Source organism: Martes martes (assembly GCF_963455335.1).
Source record: "Martes martes genome assembly, chromosome: 11".
Lineage (NCBI taxonomy): Eukaryota > Metazoa > Chordata > Mammalia > Carnivora > Mustelidae > Martes > Martes martes.
In genome coordinates, this window is record NC_137899.1 from 1,439,238 (window position 1) to 1,455,874 (window position 16,637).

General features: G+C 56.2%; 1 protein-coding gene across 2 annotated transcripts in view; it reads left to right on the plus strand.

Moving 5' to 3' along the window:
- The first annotated feature begins 389 nt into the window (after positions 1 to 389).
- CCM2 (CCM2 scaffold protein) overlaps positions 390 to 16,637 on the plus strand; it is a 45,213-nt gene continuing 28,965 nt past the window's right edge. For both annotated transcript variants that reach the window (XM_080819069.1, XM_080819070.1), the window contains exon 1: positions 390 to 563. In XM_080819069.1, the coding sequence (XP_080675195.1) occupies positions 534 to 563 (30 nt within the window). In that variant the 5' untranslated portion in view covers positions 390 to 533. The remainder of the gene's footprint in view (positions 564 to 16,637) is intronic.

The following is a 16,637-nucleotide window of genomic DNA, read 5'->3' on the forward strand; positions in this document are numbered from 1 at the left end:
CGCCCCCCACCTTCTGGCTAGCCCCTCCCTCCGTTTCCTGTCGGCCTGTGCGTGGCCTTCCCGAGCGCGAGGCAGGCCGGGAAGTTGGCCGCCCTAAAGATGGCGGCAGAATTGAAAAGTTGGAGCCGCTCCTGCGGCCTTGAGGGGCCGGAGACGGATCGGGGGCGGGGCAGGCGCGCTCTCGTCCTCTCCGAAGGGCGTGGGGCGGGATCGGGGCGCGGCAGGCGCTGTCCCGCGGCCGTGAGGGGGCGGGGCCAGGCGGGCGCGTTCCCGGCGGCCCTGAGGCGTGGGGGCGGGGCGCGGGGCGGGGCGCGGGGCGGGGCCGCGCCTCGGCCCGGAAGTGCGGGGTGTGGGGTGCAGGGCGCGGACGTCCCCTGGCGGCCGCGGCCGGACAGTGCGGCCGCGCGGGCGGGAGGCTCAGGAGCGGCGGCGGCGGCGGCGGCGGCGGCCGCGGGGCCGGGCGAGCATGTAGCGGCCACGGGCGGCGCGGGGCTCCCGGGGCGGGCCGGGCCGCGGGGGCCGCTCGCGGCGACATGGAGGAGGAGGGCAAGAAGGGCAAGAAGGTGAGCGTGCGCGGGCGGGCGCTCCCGAGCCGGGCGGGGGGCGGGGGGCGGGGGGCGGGCGGGACCCCGGAGCGGGGCGGCGGGGCGGGCGCCGGGGGCGGACTGGGAGGTCCCTCGGGGCCGCGCTGACGGCCAGCCGGCCCGGGGCGCGGGCGGTCCCACGGGGGAAGGTTAGATGTGAGGTCAGGCGTGGGGCGGTCGGGGGCGCACACTCTTGGGGCTCGGAGAGGGCGGCCGGCAGGCCGGGGTTCCCCGGGGGCGCCGCGCGCTCGGGCCCGGCACTGGGCCGCGGGCGTCGGGCTCCGCGGATGGCCCGGGAGACGAGCCCCCGGACAATGGGGTTAGGTGGTCCTCCGCCCGGGCCGCGCGGCGGGGGAGGAAGGAGCCACGCCTTTCCGCCCCTTCCGGTCAGTGCGTCCCCCAACCCCGGCTCTGCACATGGCCGGGCCGGCGGCGCAGGGCGCGGGGGCTGCGGAGGGGCCGGCCCGCCGCCGCGCCGGAAAGTTTCAGGGCCGGCGTCTGGGAGACAATGGGGAGTCCGCCCCGCGCAGAGCGGTGCCGCTCGGTGCCTCCGGTTTCGCGGTGCCGCGCACACGCGCACGGTGCGCCCCCGGCCGCCGCGCTCGGCCCTGCTCACCCCGCCGCGCCGCTCCGGGCACGCTCCGTCGGCGGCTGCATTTCGGACACGGTTCAGGAGACTCGTCGGTTTGGGCGGCCTTCCGAAATGTGGCCTTCGTTACCGGCTGGAGTGGCTGATCACGTCACTCGCGTTTCGGGAGACGGTCGTAGCTCGGCGGCCACCGGAGTGCAGAACGGTTTCAGCGCAGTTTCCCTTTCAGGTAGAGGACTTACGACGCGCTGGGTTTGGGTAGGGTGCGCTTCGGTGTGCGGATCTCAGAGAGGCTTGGGTGGGTCCTCTGGTCGCACAGCCCGAGCCGGCCCGAGCCGGCTGTGCCCGCAGCGGACTCATCCCCTTGCTTCCCAAGGTGCCCCACTCTTGAAAGGTTGAGCTTGAAATCCGTGTGGCCCCCGGTGGCCCTCCGCGGATCCAGTGGTGCTTTTCCCTCACTTTTTTCCCTCCTTGTTGTGTTATGTCGGCAGCGTGTTGTGATATGTCTAATTAAAGTGTGGTACCAGCTGCAGTTACCGAAGTCTGGAAAACAGCCCGAGAAAGTGATTCAGCCTGCAGGCGCTAGACAGCGGAGAGATGCTGCCCACCCTGAAGGGGAGAGCTGAGTTTAGTGTTTCTGCCACAGCCGGTAGAAGGCTCCAGAAGAAAGTCAGTGCACGGCCTCCTTCCCTGCTGCAGGCAGGTGGGCCAGGGCCCGCACAGGAGATGGCCCGTCCCCAGCGCTTTTGGCTGCCAGTGTTGCTCCCCGCCCAGCTGGTCGCCAGTCTTGGCCTCGAAGCATCTTCCACACTCAGGCCAGACGGGGCCTCCCTTCGGATGGATGCTAACCTGGTTCTGTGACGAGAAGCGTGGAACAGACTGACGGACTCCAGAGCCCTCTATGAGGTTTGGTAGAAGCATTAGAATATTCAGCGACGTTGGGAGAGACGAAGAATCAGTGGGACATTCCTGAAATAGAAGTGAGAAGCCAGTGAAACTCAAGAATTTTTGAGGTGGGGGCCGTGTGAAGATTAGGCCTGGAGAAGGTTTACGATGAATCTCATTGTGTCTGTTAGAGAAGATAATCACTTGTTACATGGTTGCCTGACGCAGGAGTTCTGTGTTTCCTCTGTGTTAGGCCCCTGCCCTAGCTCATTTTCCCATAGGCAGGCCAGCAGACAGCTCTGGGGTGGGAATTCCTATCCAGGCCACAGCTTAGCACACTTTCCCTCTTGCCCTCTGCCAGTCTCAAGCAGGCAGAGCCTTTCTGCTCTGCTCCTCCACCCAGCGTGAGGTCGCCGCCAGCTCACGACACTTGGGGCTTGCGTTGTTCTCCTTATGGTCCGTTCATCAGATTGATCTATTTTAAAAGTTATACCCAAAATAGCAGAAGTAACGACCTAATACTTTTATGAAAGTGCAGTTTGGGGGCACCTGGGGGACTCAGTGGGTTAAGCGGCTGCCTTGGACTCAGGTCATGATTCCAGGGTCCTGGGATGAAGCCCTGTACCGGACTCCCTGCTCAGTGGGGAGCCTGCTTCTCCCTCTGCGATCCGTCCTGCACACCCCCTCCCCCCTGCTTGTGCACGCTTTCTCTGTCAAAGAAATAACATCTTAGAAAGAAAGAAAGAAAGTAAGTACAGTTTGCTATTTTGTTTTTAAAGATTATTTATTTATTTATTTGACAGATCACACAAGTAGGCAGAGAGGCAGGCAGAGGGAGAGGGAGAAGCAGGCTCCCTGCTGAGCAGAGAGCCCGATGTGGGACTCGATTCCAGGACCCCGACCCACGACCTGAGCCGAAGGCAGCCTCTTAACCAACTGAGCCCCCCAGGCGCCCAGAAAGTACAGTTGGGGCATTTAAATTTCTCTTCATGTTAGCTCTCTCAACATTGCAGATTTAACCTTTACTTTTAATTTTTATTTTAATTTTCTTTTAAAGTAAGCTCTTGGCGCATCATGGGGCTTGAACTCATGACCCCGAGATCCAGAGTCGCATGCTGTATGGAGCCGGCGAGCCAGGCGCCCCAGATTTAACCTTTAAAGCTGTGGACGGTTCGGCCTCTTCAGGCCTTCAGACACTCGTGCTGGGGCTTTCTTGGGCAGTTGTTCAGGTGTGTTGTAATGTGGCCTGTTACTTCCTCAGCACCGGAGGCGGTGAGCTGTAGAGCTCACCAGAGAGTAAGTAGAACAGGGTGGGTTTCATATCCAGTGGCCCCAGGCACAGCTCCGTCCTTTCTTTCTTTCTTTCTTGAGTAGCACGGGAGGAGAGGGAGAGGGAATCCTAAGCGGACTCCACGCCCAGCACAGAGCCTGACACGGGCCTCGATCTCGCCACCCTGAGATCATGAAATGGGCCGAAATCAGGGGTAGGCTGCCGAGCCGACTGAGCCACCCAGGTGCCTCCAGCCCTGTCCTTTCTTAGGCTACCCTGGCACATAGGATGAGGGTGACCGGAGCCCCTGTAATGTCCCACGGAAAGTTTTGGCTGATGGGGTTGTGGGAAGAGCCGGTCCTGGTACATCTGGGGGATGCGTGTGTGCGCACCAGGAAGTCCACTGGCTGCTAGAGGCGTGGGGCCTGGGGAGTAGGAGGGACCACAGGGGGCCACTCTCCCCGCCACGTGTCCCCAGAGTGACTGCTCTCTCTCAGACCACAAGTCCTGATTTGGGGTTTGGAGAATAATGTTGCCTCCTTATAAAATGGACCCAAGTTCCACGAGTTCTGACCCCGTTCCGTCAGGATGTAATTCTTTTTTTGTGAGAAGCTTAGGTGAATGCATGAGTTGGGCCGCACGCTTGATGGGACGAGGACCCTGGGCCGCGGGAGGTCACCGCCAGGCCTGTGTGCGGTTCGGGGCCCAGCTTCTGCCGCTGCCGGTCACCCCTCCGCGGCCGGGCTTTCAGCCTGAACGGTTAAATGTTTTTACGTCGGGTGACTTTATTGTGCTTTCTGTGAATGTAAATAAAGAAAGGCGATAAGGTACTCTGGAAATGTAGGACTGGGTGTTAAGTAGTAGCAGGGAGCCGTTACTAATTTTGTGGCATATAATGTCTGTATTACGTGTGGCTGAGTTCTGAGCTGGTAGACCTCCACGCTGAGCTGTTTATAGGTAAAATGGTGGGACCCCTGAGACTGGCTTTACCCAGACAAGGAACAAAACAGAGGGGAGATAGTGGAATGCGCTGGTAGTGGGTCTTCCTCATCCATTATTCTGTTCACTTATGTGAATTTTTGAGTTTTCATATAAAAAGTGGGGAGAAAACAGCCCCCCAGGTTATGGGCCCTCGGCCATCAGCTCCGGTAGCTGCTGGACCATCAGCTTTCTCCACAGGCGTGCGTGTGTGTGCATAGCTGAAATGAGAATTTGAGGAAATGGTACTTCATATAAGCAAAGCACTGTGAGTTTTTTACTCTCCTCTTCTCTCCCATTAAACAACGGCCATGGGGCGCCTGGGTGGCTCAGTGGGTTAAGCCTCTGCCTTCGGCTCCAGCCATGATCTTGGGGGCCTGGGATCGAGCCCCGCATTGGTCTCTCTGCTCGGCGGGGAGCCTGCTTCCCCCCCCCCCCCGCCTGCCTCTCTGCCTACTTGTGATCTGTGTCTGTCAAATAAATAAATAAAATCTTTAAAAAAAAAAAAGGGCAGTCACGACATGTCACAGTCGTAGCACAGGGTAACACGGGGACTTTGGGGTCTGTGCCTTGCTTTGTCTTGCCTCTCCGTCAGTTTCACATGGACTCTTGGGTGACCACGTAGTACCACCAAGCTGGGAGGTGCCTGGCAGGGACCGTAGGCCCAGCAGCCAGCGGACAAGCCCAGGGAGGCCAGCAGTCATGAGGCTCATTCCTCTCTGATTTGGAGAGTCGCTGCTTACATGGTACCTGTATTTATTCGTTTCCAATGTAAGGACTTGTAGAGTCCCTGCCACCTCCAGACCCCGTGACCCGCTGGCCATGCCAGTGGCCCAAAACTCACGGTGCCTCTCTGCTGCGGCTCGGAACATCACTCGGGAGGAACATCCTGGAGAGGAACACATTTCTTTCAGCGATGGTACCGCCAAGGGGACTGCTGTGAAGTGAGGGGGGCCGTCAGCACTGTGCCCGTGAGGTCGGGGACCAGCGCCTTCTGTAGCGATGGGCTCGGTGACCGCGGTCCCTGTGGCTCTCCCGCGTCTTCCTTCCTGTCGGCAGCACTGGCCTGGCTCATCCGCACTCTGTGGTGAGAGTCAGCCGCCACCCTTAAGTCCTGCGGAGCCGGCAGCGTGAGATCCTCTTGTTCCTTTATCCCAGCGCCCGGGACACGCTTTGTGCCGCGCGAAACAGGACTGGGGCTGTCGCATCCTGCTTGAAGAGCAGGTGCCCACACGGTGTGGGAGAAGGGGATGCGGCGGGCGCTAGCTTGCCCCACACGGGCCCGTGTGCGTGATGTTCAGGAGAAGGAGACGTGCGGGCCGGGGCCCCTGAGGTGCTCGGAGGGCCCTGGGCCCAGGGGTGGGGCAGAAGCTGCTGGGCTGTTTGTCGCTGCCTCTAACAGCTCTTCCCTGGCGCTGACCGAGTGCCAGCACCAGATGCAGGGACACAGATGAGCTCTGTGGTTGCAGCTGGAAGTGGGGCTCGGAGGACCCACGAGAGTGGAACTTCAGAGAAAGCGCACTTTGATGAGAGCAAATGAGAAACCCTTTTTATTGCGAAGGCGTCAAGGACAAGCATAGAGAAAATCCTGAAATAAAGCTCCTTTGCCCCAACTTCTAATACCTTCCATGCACCGCAGCTCGTTCCTCGTCTGCCCCTGCTCCCCAGGTGCTCTGGGCTGACCCTTTCCCCCCCAAGTCCACGGGGTGAAGCCCCAAGTTCCCCGGGACCTCAGAATGGGACTGTACTTGGAGAGGGCTCTTAAAGAGGTGATTGAGGCAAAATGAGGTCACTAGGGCAGGCTCTACCCCAGTGCGACTGGGGTCCTCATCAGAGGAGGCGGTCAGGGCGCAGACACGCACAGGGACCATATGAGGACAAGGGGAGGAGACATCGTCCGCACACCCAGGAGAGGCCTCGGGGGTGGGGGCACCGGCCCTGCCACACCTGTCATGTGGGAGGGCTGAGGGAGAAGAGCCGTGTGTGCACCGCCTGGTCCCTGGCTTTGTGAAAGCAGACTCAGGTTGTTTGGAGGCAAACCCTGGAGATCGGGGAGGTGTGGCGGGAGTCCTGTGCAAGGACCATCTTGGGGGGAATTGGGGAAATTGGTCTCGGTCTCACCCAGAGGTTCTGAGCACCTGGTCTCCACGGTCACCTGGTCTCCACGGTCACCTGATGCACAGACAGGCTGCTCAGGGTCGCAGGACGACCTGTGCTGTGCTCTGCCGGCCAGAAATGTTACTTTTTCCTCCTAAGTGTGCCTGAATAGTAGCTGTTTTTTGGCTGGGCTTGTGCCAAGAATTAAGACATTTGATTGTGGGGATTGGATCTGTGCATTGGGACTAATCTGCTTCACCAAGTGCAGCAGGACGTGGGGATTTAGGCTTTTGTTTGAGGCTTAGGAAGGTGGGTATCTTGTAACCTGGGAGGCGGGAAGGACCGTTGCGCTCTGAAAGGGAGCACCGGTGGGTGTGGACGGGCGAACTCCTGTCCTTACGTGTGGAGCCGCTCCCTCGCACGGGACCCGCTGATTCACCTGCTGCCGCTCCTGACTCTGGGGAGAAAGACACTTACTTCTTTTTTATAGTTCCCCACACTGTTGGACCCACAAGCCAGTGCACCTCCTGTGTGTCCTTACCATTAACTCTGCAGTCCTGGCTGCTCTAGAACATTCCATTTTCCCTAGCTGTCGACCTGGCAGGGATGCAGTTTATGAATCTAATGCTTGGACAGACCATGTGGCAGGTCTCTCACCCTGCGGGTCACATGTCAGCAAATGTCCCAGGTCTAACTGCCAGGAGACATGTCCCTCTCAATGACTGTCACCTGTGTACATTCTGCGGTGTAACGGTATCCAAAGCCGACCCGACCTTCGTACGTGGAGGTCAGACCCATGCCAGGCCCCGTTAGGCCTCCTCTCGGGGATGCTTGGGTGGCTCAGTTGGCCAAGTGTCTGACTTCAGCTCTGGTCGTGATCGCAGGGTCCTGGGATGGAGCCCTGCATCGGGCTCCCAGCTCGGCGGGGAGCCTGCTTCTCCCTCTCCTTCTGCCCCTCCTCCCGCTTGTGCTCTCTCTGTCTCTCCCTGTCAAATAAAGAAAGAAAATCTATTAAAAAAAGAAGGCGGCTCCTTTCCCCCAGGATTGAACCTTCAGCCTCCTCCTTGGAAGAAGACTGTGCAGTCCGCCCCCCAGCATTTGATTGTGAACCCTCTTGGATCCAGCAGAGTTGAAAGGATTTTACAGCAAATCCCTGTCCACCCACCACCTAGATTCTGCCATTAACGTTTGTTATGCACACCTACCCGTGTGTCTCTGAGCCCGCCCGAACCTCGCCCTGCCTCTCTGGTGCATTTAGGGTCAGTTACGGACACCATTGCTCTCCCGTCTGGGTGCTTCAGCATGCGTGTCAGTAGCTGGGGCTCAATATCATTTCTGGTTTTCTTTTGCTGTAAAAGTTACACACACCGAAATGTACGCATCTTAAAAGTACATTAGCTAAATTTTAACAGCTGTGTACACTTGTGCGTCCCGAAGCCCTGCCAAGAAACAGGCCATTGCTGTCACTCAGAAGGTCCCTCCTGCCTCCTAGGATGCCTCCCCCTCCCCCGAGGCAGCCGCTGTTCCGAAGGTTGGCGCTCTAGCCGGCCCATCGGGATTGGTTTCTGTTCGAGAACTTCACACACATGGATTCAGGCAGTATGTACTCCCTTTTTTTTTTTTTTTTTTAAAGATTTTATTTATTTACTCGAGAGGGCGAGTGTGAGCAGGGCAGGAGAGGGAGAAGCAGACTCCCCTGCTGAGCAGGGAGCCTGATGTGGGCTTGATCCCAGGACCCTGAGATCATGACCTGAGTCGGAGGCAGATACTTACCCCCTTGAGCCACCCTGGTGCCCCGAGGCTGGGCATATTCTTTTGTTCAGGGACCCTCTACTCACCCGTGATGTCGAATGGCAGTCTACCGTATGTCTACGCCACGACCTAGCGTTTGTGAACGGGTCATCGCGTGGACACATGTGGCCATTTCTTTTGGGTAAATACCTAATAACTGAATTGCCATTTATGCGGCAGCTATATATCGAACTTCGTAAGATATCGCCAAACCGCTCTCTGGGGAACCGTGCGCCGATCCGCCAGTTACCGAGCGAGTGGCCGTCACAGCTCCGGTTGTCTCGGATTTGTTTCTCCCTGTGGTTCTGTGTGTTTGGGCTTCACGCGTTTTGTTGTTAAGTACCTACACATTCTAGGATCGTTATGTCTCGTTGAAATGAGTCTCTTTCATCGTGAAATGACCGTCTTTATTTGCGGTAATGTTTCTCGTTTTGAGTTCTACTCGGCCTGACGTTAATAGAGCCGTACCACCTCGCTTGCTTTTATTTTCCTCGTAATGGTTGTGGAACTCATTGTCTGGATGGACAGCAGACAGCGGGGTTGTCCTGTCCGCGCGTGCGTTCAGTCTGTTGCTGTGTGTTGTGTGTATGTATGCGTGTGTGTAGGGAATCTGGCCTCACACAGCCATGTAGCTGGAAAAGGGAGCAGTGTTTTCATAGTCTTTTCAGAGAATCAGAGAATGCTGGATTGTCCTTTTTTTTTTTTTTTAATTTTTCATCCTTTTAAAATTTTTAATTTTTTTCATCCTTTTTTAAAAATTGCTGTATTTGTTTAATTTGCGTTTGAGTGGGCTCCGCACCCAGCGTGGGGCTTGAACTCACAACCCTGGCATCAGGAGTCGTGTGCTTTACCAGCTGAGCCAGCCGGTGCCACAGTGGTGAGTTCTTCTTTTTTATTTTTTATTTTTATTTTTATTTTTATTTTTTTTTTTTAAAGATTTTATTTATTTATTTGACAGACAGATCACAAGCAGACAGAGAGGCAGGCAGAGAGAGAAGGGAGGAAGCAGGCTCCCCGCTGAGCAGAGAGCCCGATGCGAGGCTCGATCCCAGGACGCTGGGATCACGACCTGAGCCGAAGGCAGCGGCTTTAACCCACTGAGCCACCCAGGCGCCCCGAGTTCTTCTTTTTTAAAAAAGACTTTCTTTATTTGAGAGAGAGTGGGCGAGCACGAGTCGGGCAGGGACAGAGGGAGAGGGACAAACAGGCTTCCCGCTGAAGCTCAGCCCGACCTGGGGCTCGATCCCAGGACCCTGACATCATGACCTGAGCCAAAACCAAGTGCTGGATGCTCAGCCGACGGAGTCCCCCAGGCGCCCCTTGTTATACCTTTTTAATCTAGTCTGACGCCTGGTACCTTTCGGTTCTGCTTCACACCGAGTGTAATTATTGATGGGTTTGTGTTTGTCGGCCACATCCCCGGTTGCTTTCTGTTTCTCTTGTGCTCTGTTCCTCCCTCATCGGTCTGCTTTTGGGTCGAGTGCTTGTACGGTTCGTGGTGTCGCTAGCCGCCGCTCGTCGCAGATAGCCGTGAGCCCCTGCTGCAGGAGCCGGTCGGCAGGAGCGCTCCACGGACGCCGCAGCCTGTCTTTGCAGAGCTCTTGGCAGTCCTGCACGTGTAGTGAAGCCAACAGTATTAGTTTTGCTGTAGACAGTTGAATTTTTACCTTTTTATATAGAAACAATGTTAAGTTTACAAAGAAGTTGCATAAAGAGTACACAGGGTACTCAGAGACTTTTCACCCAGATTCCCAAGTATTAACATTTCTAACCTATTTAAGAAGCAATTGCTTGGGACACCTGGGTGGCTCAGTCAGTTAAGTGTCTGCCTTCGGCTTGGGTCATGATCTCAGGGTCCTGGGATCGAGCCCCATGTCCCTCTCCCTCCCCATGCTTCTCCCTCTCCCTCCCCCTGCTCGTGCTCTCTCTCTCTCAGATAAACAAATAAGTAAAAATCTTTAAAAAAAGCAATTGCAGACGTGATGTTCCATGACCCTTCTTCCCTCAGTGTGTGCTTTCTTTTTTTTTAATTAAAAGATTTTATTTATTTGTTAGAGAGAGAGAGAGACTGTGCACAAGCAGGGGGAGTGTCAGAGGGAGAGAGAAGCAGGCTTCCCACTGAGCAGGGAGCCCGATGCGGGGCTCCATCCTGGGTCCCTGGGATCATGACCTGAGCTGAAGGCAGATGCTTAACCCACTGAGCCACCCGGGCGCCCCCAGTGTGTGTTTTCTTGATACAAGGACCACCCGTCCTCAGACCATTCAGTCAGGAAATTCACATCAATCCTGTATTGCCGCCTGATTCACCAACTGCACCCGGACTTGCTGATCAAGGTCTGTTTGCTCCATTCCTGGTGAAGCTGACTCACCACTTCCCAGGTTTCTGCATTTTTCTTTTTAAGATTTATTTATTAGAGAGAGAGTGAGTGTACAGGGTAGAGGGGCAGAAGGAGAGGATAGAGCCCCAAGCCATCTCCCCACTGAGTGCAGAGCCTGACCTGGGGCTTGATCCCATGACCCTGAGATCATGACCTGAGGTGAAATCTGGAGACAGATGCTCAACCAACTGAGCCACCCATGTGCCCCAGCCAGGTTTCTGCTTTATTTTATTTTATTTATTTCAAAGAGAGAGCAAGAGAGCACAAACACTAGTGGGGAAAGGGGCAGAGGGAGAGGGAGAAGCAGACTCCCTGCTGAGCAGAGGGCCCGATGCGGGACTTGATCCCAGGACACTGAGATGAACCTGAGCTGAAGTCAGGCACTTAACCGACTGAGCCACCCAAGTGCCCCTAGGTTTCTTTTTTCTTTTTCTTTCTTTCTTTCCTTTTTTTTTTTTTTTTAAGATTTTATTTATTTATTTGACACAGAGAGAGAGATCACAAGTAGGCAGAGAAGTAGGCAGGGGGGGTGCAGCAGGCTCCCTGCTGAGCACACAGCCAGATGTGGGGCTCGATCCCAGGACCCTGAGATTATGACCTGAGCTGAAGGCAGATGCTTAACCCACTGAGCCACCCAGGCGCCCTGCCCCTAGGTTTCTGCGTTTTAAAGTTCTTTTACTGTAATCTTTTACTGTTATTGTTAGCTTTGAAGCTCAAATTGTTGTGAACTCAACAAGTAGGAGCCACTGTGGGCTGGCTCTGGTGTCTTTATTTTTATTTATTCATTTATTTTTTAAAAAAGATTTTATTTATTTATTTGACAGAGAGAGCTCACAAGTAGACAGAGAGGCAGGCAGAGAGAGGGGGAAGCAGGCTCCCCACTGAGCAGAGAGCCTGGTGTGGGGCTCGATCCTAGGACCCTGGGATCACGACCTGAGTCGAAGGCAGAGGCCCAACCCACCCAGCCACCCAGGCGCCCCTGGAGTCTTTATTTTTAATTGTGGTCAAAACCCCATAAGCTATCGTTTGCCATCTTAACCATTTTTAAGGGCAGTTCAGTCCCGTTCAGTGTATTCACGTTGGCATGTGGCTGGTGACTTTTGACTAGTCCCCAGTACCCTGAGCTCTCGGTTACATTTGCTACAAGATGTTCTAGGCTATTCTCTTGGTTTCCTGCCCTGGCCCGTCCAGAACCAGACATTAGTCCGAGGAGCCTGGTTGCTTTCAGTGGAAATGGTATCTAGGAACCAAGATCTGCCCGTAGATGTGCTCATTGTTGTGGGGGTGTTATTTCTGTTAGGGGACTAGGGACCTCTTTTGGGTTATTTCTTCTCGATGGTGTTTTGGAGATCTTGCATTATACATATGCAGTTTCTTTAGTCCTCACTGGGGCTCGGTGGCGTTTTCCCTTATGGATTGGTCCAATTCATTTCAACAGTAGCCCGTTTATAGAATTTTACGTCGCTCTTTTGCTCTCACACAAAATGCAGAGATGAGCCGTCTGCTAAGCTTTCTGGTGTGTACATGTATCTTTAGGATTAAGCCCTAAAAAATGCCATTATTAGGAAGCTTTATGTACATTTGTAATTTTAGTACACACTGATAAATTGTTCTCCACAGTAGTGCCCGTTCATATTCCAAATAGTCACTTATCAGAATGCGTGTTTTCAAATATCCTTGCTCACGTGACACATTACCAGATTGTTGAATACTTGCCAAGCCAATAGATGAAAATGGTATTTGCTAATAATTTTGGGTTTTGTTTTCCAAAATGAACTTAAGATTTTTCCTTACTAAAAAAAAATACATTTACAGCTTAGAAAAACAGCAAAGTATAATCAAGAAAAAATGAAGAAAAAAATCCTCTCCACAAGGAACAACTATTAGCTTTTCAGATCGCTTTCCTACATGTGTCTACTTTTCTGTACACATACACGGTTTTACTTCCTTGACCTCATTTATTTCAGATACATGTTTAGTGCCCACTGGGTCCAGTGCTTTCTGGGGCGTTGTCTCCGCCTTCCTGAAACTCCTTCACCATGTTTGGGGAGGCTCTTAGTGCCGTAAGATAGACCTGAGTGCTGTTGGAAGGAGCACAGGGTGGTGGGTCAGGATGTGCACTGTGCAGAGTGAGTGGATTCTCTGAAGCCCCCCCACCCCCCAATCCCCTTGTTGCTTGAACTCTGTCATGTGGTTCTGCTGTTGCTGGGGAAGTAGGGCCCACCCTGGCCGTCCTTGCTGGGCTGGTGTTTATTGGTCCGCACAGATTTCTGTAGCTACATTGGGCAGGTATAGAGAGAAGGTGACGGAGTGCACCTGAGTAAGTATCAGGAACAGTTCTTTATCCTGGAGGGGGGTTGAAGAGCCAGGGTTACTGGTTACGGATACGCCTTACAAAGATTCTGCTGTTTCCACACCTGTTACACAGAGACATCTGTGGCCCTTGTGTGTCTACATTGCATGCTCTCGTGAGTTCATTCTTAGAGCTGGAACTTTGCTGTACTCACCAGGGGCAGAAAGCCCTGTCACTGGTATCTTATCACCTGGTGTATGCAGGGCAGACATGTGACATCCCCGAATTGCCTGGAGTTCCCTGCGTGGGAACCTTCATTTCCAGAGCTCTTCGCACATGTGGGGGTTGTGTGTGTCCTAAGAAGCTTGTGCATGGCTCCCAGTGGCACGGCGTTTGGCGGGGGTGTGTGCATGATGTGACCCTTTTGGGGGTCCTGGACGCTGGCCGAGTCTCCCCAGTGCCGGCCGTCAGTGGTGGCACATCATGGCCTCAGCTCCCTCTTCCTCTGTGGCCGGGTCTTGGCCGCCGCAGGAGGGGGCAACTCTGATGGGTCTTACCTTTGTTTTTTTCACGTGCTTCATTGCCCTTTTCACGTCTCGGCCTGCGTCACGCGGGTCCTGTCCTGTGCGGTCTTGCGGAACCAGCGCGGTTTCCGTGCGTCTCTACCACTCTCTCTATTTCGGAAGAACTTCACACCGAGGAGTTGCAGGAGTACCGGGCGCTCCCGTGTGGCCGCGGCACGTTAACGCGGGCGGCCCGCAGCTGCTCGGAGTCTGTGCGTGTCTGCGTGTCTGCGCGCGGCCCTGTCGCCCTCCCTGCCCGCTCGCCGGGCGCGCCAGCTTTTCCTGCGCTCTCCTGCGCGCTCTCCTGCTGGTCTCCCTCGGGGCGCCCGTCTCCGCGGGGTCAGGCCCGGGCCATGCTCTCACCAGCGGGGGTCCTTTCGGTGCGCGCAGGTGCTCGCCGGCCAGGTGCTCGCCGGCCAGGTGCTCGCCGGCCAGGTGCTCGCCGGCCAGGTGCTCGCCGGCCAGGTGCTCGCCGGCCAGGTGCTCGCCGGCCAGGTGCTGGCGTGAGGTGCTCGCCGGCCGGCGGGCGCGCGCGGCGGGGAGGAGCCTGCGTGGCCCCGCCCCTGGGCGTGGCGTCGGCTGCTGGCGGAGAGCGCGCTGGTCTGCAGTGCCCGCCGCGCGGCCCTGGCAGAGGTGTGGGTGCAGGGTCGGAGCGCCGCCTTCTGCGTGCAGCCTGCATGGCACCTGCTCGCGGACGCCGCCGGCTGTGTCCCTCGGGGAAGGTGCCCTCCCTCTCCTGCTGGGCGCGGCTGGCCAGGCTTTCCCTTGCCGGCGTGAGGTGGGGGACTCGTCAGAACTGGGCTGACCGGTCCCTGCCTTTGTTCTGGACGCTCCTCCTCACCCCTCCCTCTGGGGCGCTCCTCCCCCCACGGTGCTCCTCCTTTGGTGTCTGGGTGTTTGGCTCACCACAGCAGGGGCGGCTCTGGGGTCAGGAGGTTGGAAGAAGATGGGTGCTGGGGAGGCCCGAGCTGTAGGCCCGGCTGTTGCCAGAGCTCCTGGCAGCTGTGAGGCTGGTCCCAGGCACTGGGAGGTTGCGGGGGCTTGGCCTCAGCGCTGCCCGTCCTTCCGCTGAGGCGTGCACAGGCTTTTGGCCGCGCTGGGAGGAAGTAGGTGAAGGCCCACGTGTGGATGCAGCGTGTCCCAAGAGGTTGTAAGGTGCTGGGCGTCCTCTCTTGTTGGTGGCCCCCGTGCGCACGTGCTGAGCTCTCCATGGTGCTGTCCAGCTGGCTCTCGGGTGACCTGCTGAAGCGGGACCTTACACTCTGCCTGTGTCCTGGCTTGTCCTGCACAGGTGTGCAGAAAGGACAGGTGACCCTTGCAGGTGGTTCTTTGGAAGCTACCAGTCTGCCCCGACTCCCACCTGGTGGAGGCCACCATGCCCCGACATGTGCTGGCTTTGTGTGGCCAAAGGAGAGTTCCCATAGGGCACCACGGCTGGGTGCAGGCAAGCTGATTTCTGGCTTCTCCGAGGGCACAGCTTTCCTACAGAAGGCACGGGCGGTGTCCAAGGTGGCAGACCATGCCTGGCACCGTGGGGCCAGCAGCCCTGCTGTTCCGGGCCCCGTGAACCCGTGGCTTCTGGCCACGTGGGACCTCGGGCCCAGATGTGGGGGCTCAGTAGTGCATTTGGGCCCCTGCAGGGGTGTGGGCCACTCTCGCCGAGCACCCGATGCCCTGCGGCTTCTCTTCCAGCTACCCACGCCAATGGAAACGGCAAGTCCCGACGCACCACAGCCTGCATTCACGTCAGCACAGGAACGCGCGGGGTGTGCGGGGCCTGGGGGCCGACCCCGCTCCGCAGTTCCTGCACCCCAGGCTGGGCTCTGGCTCGGATGCCATGTCCCCCGCCCACCTCCAGCAGCCCCTCCAGCCAGCTTTGCTAGGCCGTCTGTCCTGCTGGAGCTCTGGCCTATCATGGAGGACCAGGTCCTGGTCCCGGGAGTGAGTGGGCGCTCTCGGGTAAACTTAGCAGGAACATCTGAGATGTCTGTGGGACAAACTCCCAAAACAGGGAAAAACAGGCTAGAAGAAGTGGGGAGACATCTCGTGTTTGGCTGGGATTGGCGGCCTCATGACTGGGTCTGTTCCCCCCGAATTAATTTATGATCCCAGTGAAAAGGCCAGCAGGCTCTTCTCTGGAGCCGACTACTTGAGCGGAAGCCCCCCGAGCTACGAGCGAGCAAGAACGAGAAAACCGTGGGAACGAAGAGCGTCGCGGGGACAAGCCCGGAGTGGCTGTGCCCCTGCCGGCCCGTGCGGGGTTGTTCTGTGCGAAGGTGCGGGCACAGAAGGGCAAAGTCAGAACTAGGCCCCACTCTGCGAGGAGCTGAGTGTGCAGGAGAGTGGGGAGATCTGACTCTTCGCAAGTGGCGTGGGGAGCCTGGGTCACCGTGCAGAAAAGGGTGAAATGGGTCCATCCTTCGTACTGGACACCAGGATGAGCAACAAATGGGCTCTGGAATGTAAATAAAAACAAATAAATAAAAATAAGTAACACATAAAAAGAAAGACGAAAAGACCTGACCACGTAAGCACAAGCAAAATAGAAAGACGAATCAAGAAAACATTATCTGCGCCTTATAAAACAGAAGGTAAATGTTCCTAAATAAGATGCTTCTAAAAAGGGAAAACGACAGGCAGGGGCCGGGAAGAAAAAATGGGCGAGAGATGGGAACAGAGGGTCACAGAAAGAGAAACACAAATTGCTTTTAAAAACACATCTGGTGGGGCACCTGGGGGGCTCAGTGGGTTAAAGCCTCTGCCTTCAGCTCAGGTCATGATCTCAGGGTCCTGGGATCGAACTCCGCATCGGGCTCTCTGCTCAGCAGGGAGCCTGCTTCCCTCCTCTCACTCTGCCTGCCTCTCTGCCTGCTTGCAGTCTGTCAAATAAATGAATAAAATCTTTAAAAATAATAATAAAAATAAAAACACGTGGAAAGGGGTGCCTGGCTGGCTCAGTCCTTAAGCATCTTGACTCAGGTCATGATCCCAGGGCGGGAAGCCTGCTTCTCCCTCTCCCACTCCCCCTGCTTGTGTTCCCTCCCTCGCTGTGTCTCTGTCAAATAAATAAAAGCTTAACAAAACCAAAAAACAAAAATGTGTGAAAAGGCAGTGAGACTCTTGAATAGCAAGAGACGCAAATTCAGATCACTTGGGGCCACCTGTTTCCCGGTGGCCGCAGAACCCCCCGAGCTGGTCAGGCTTGAGGG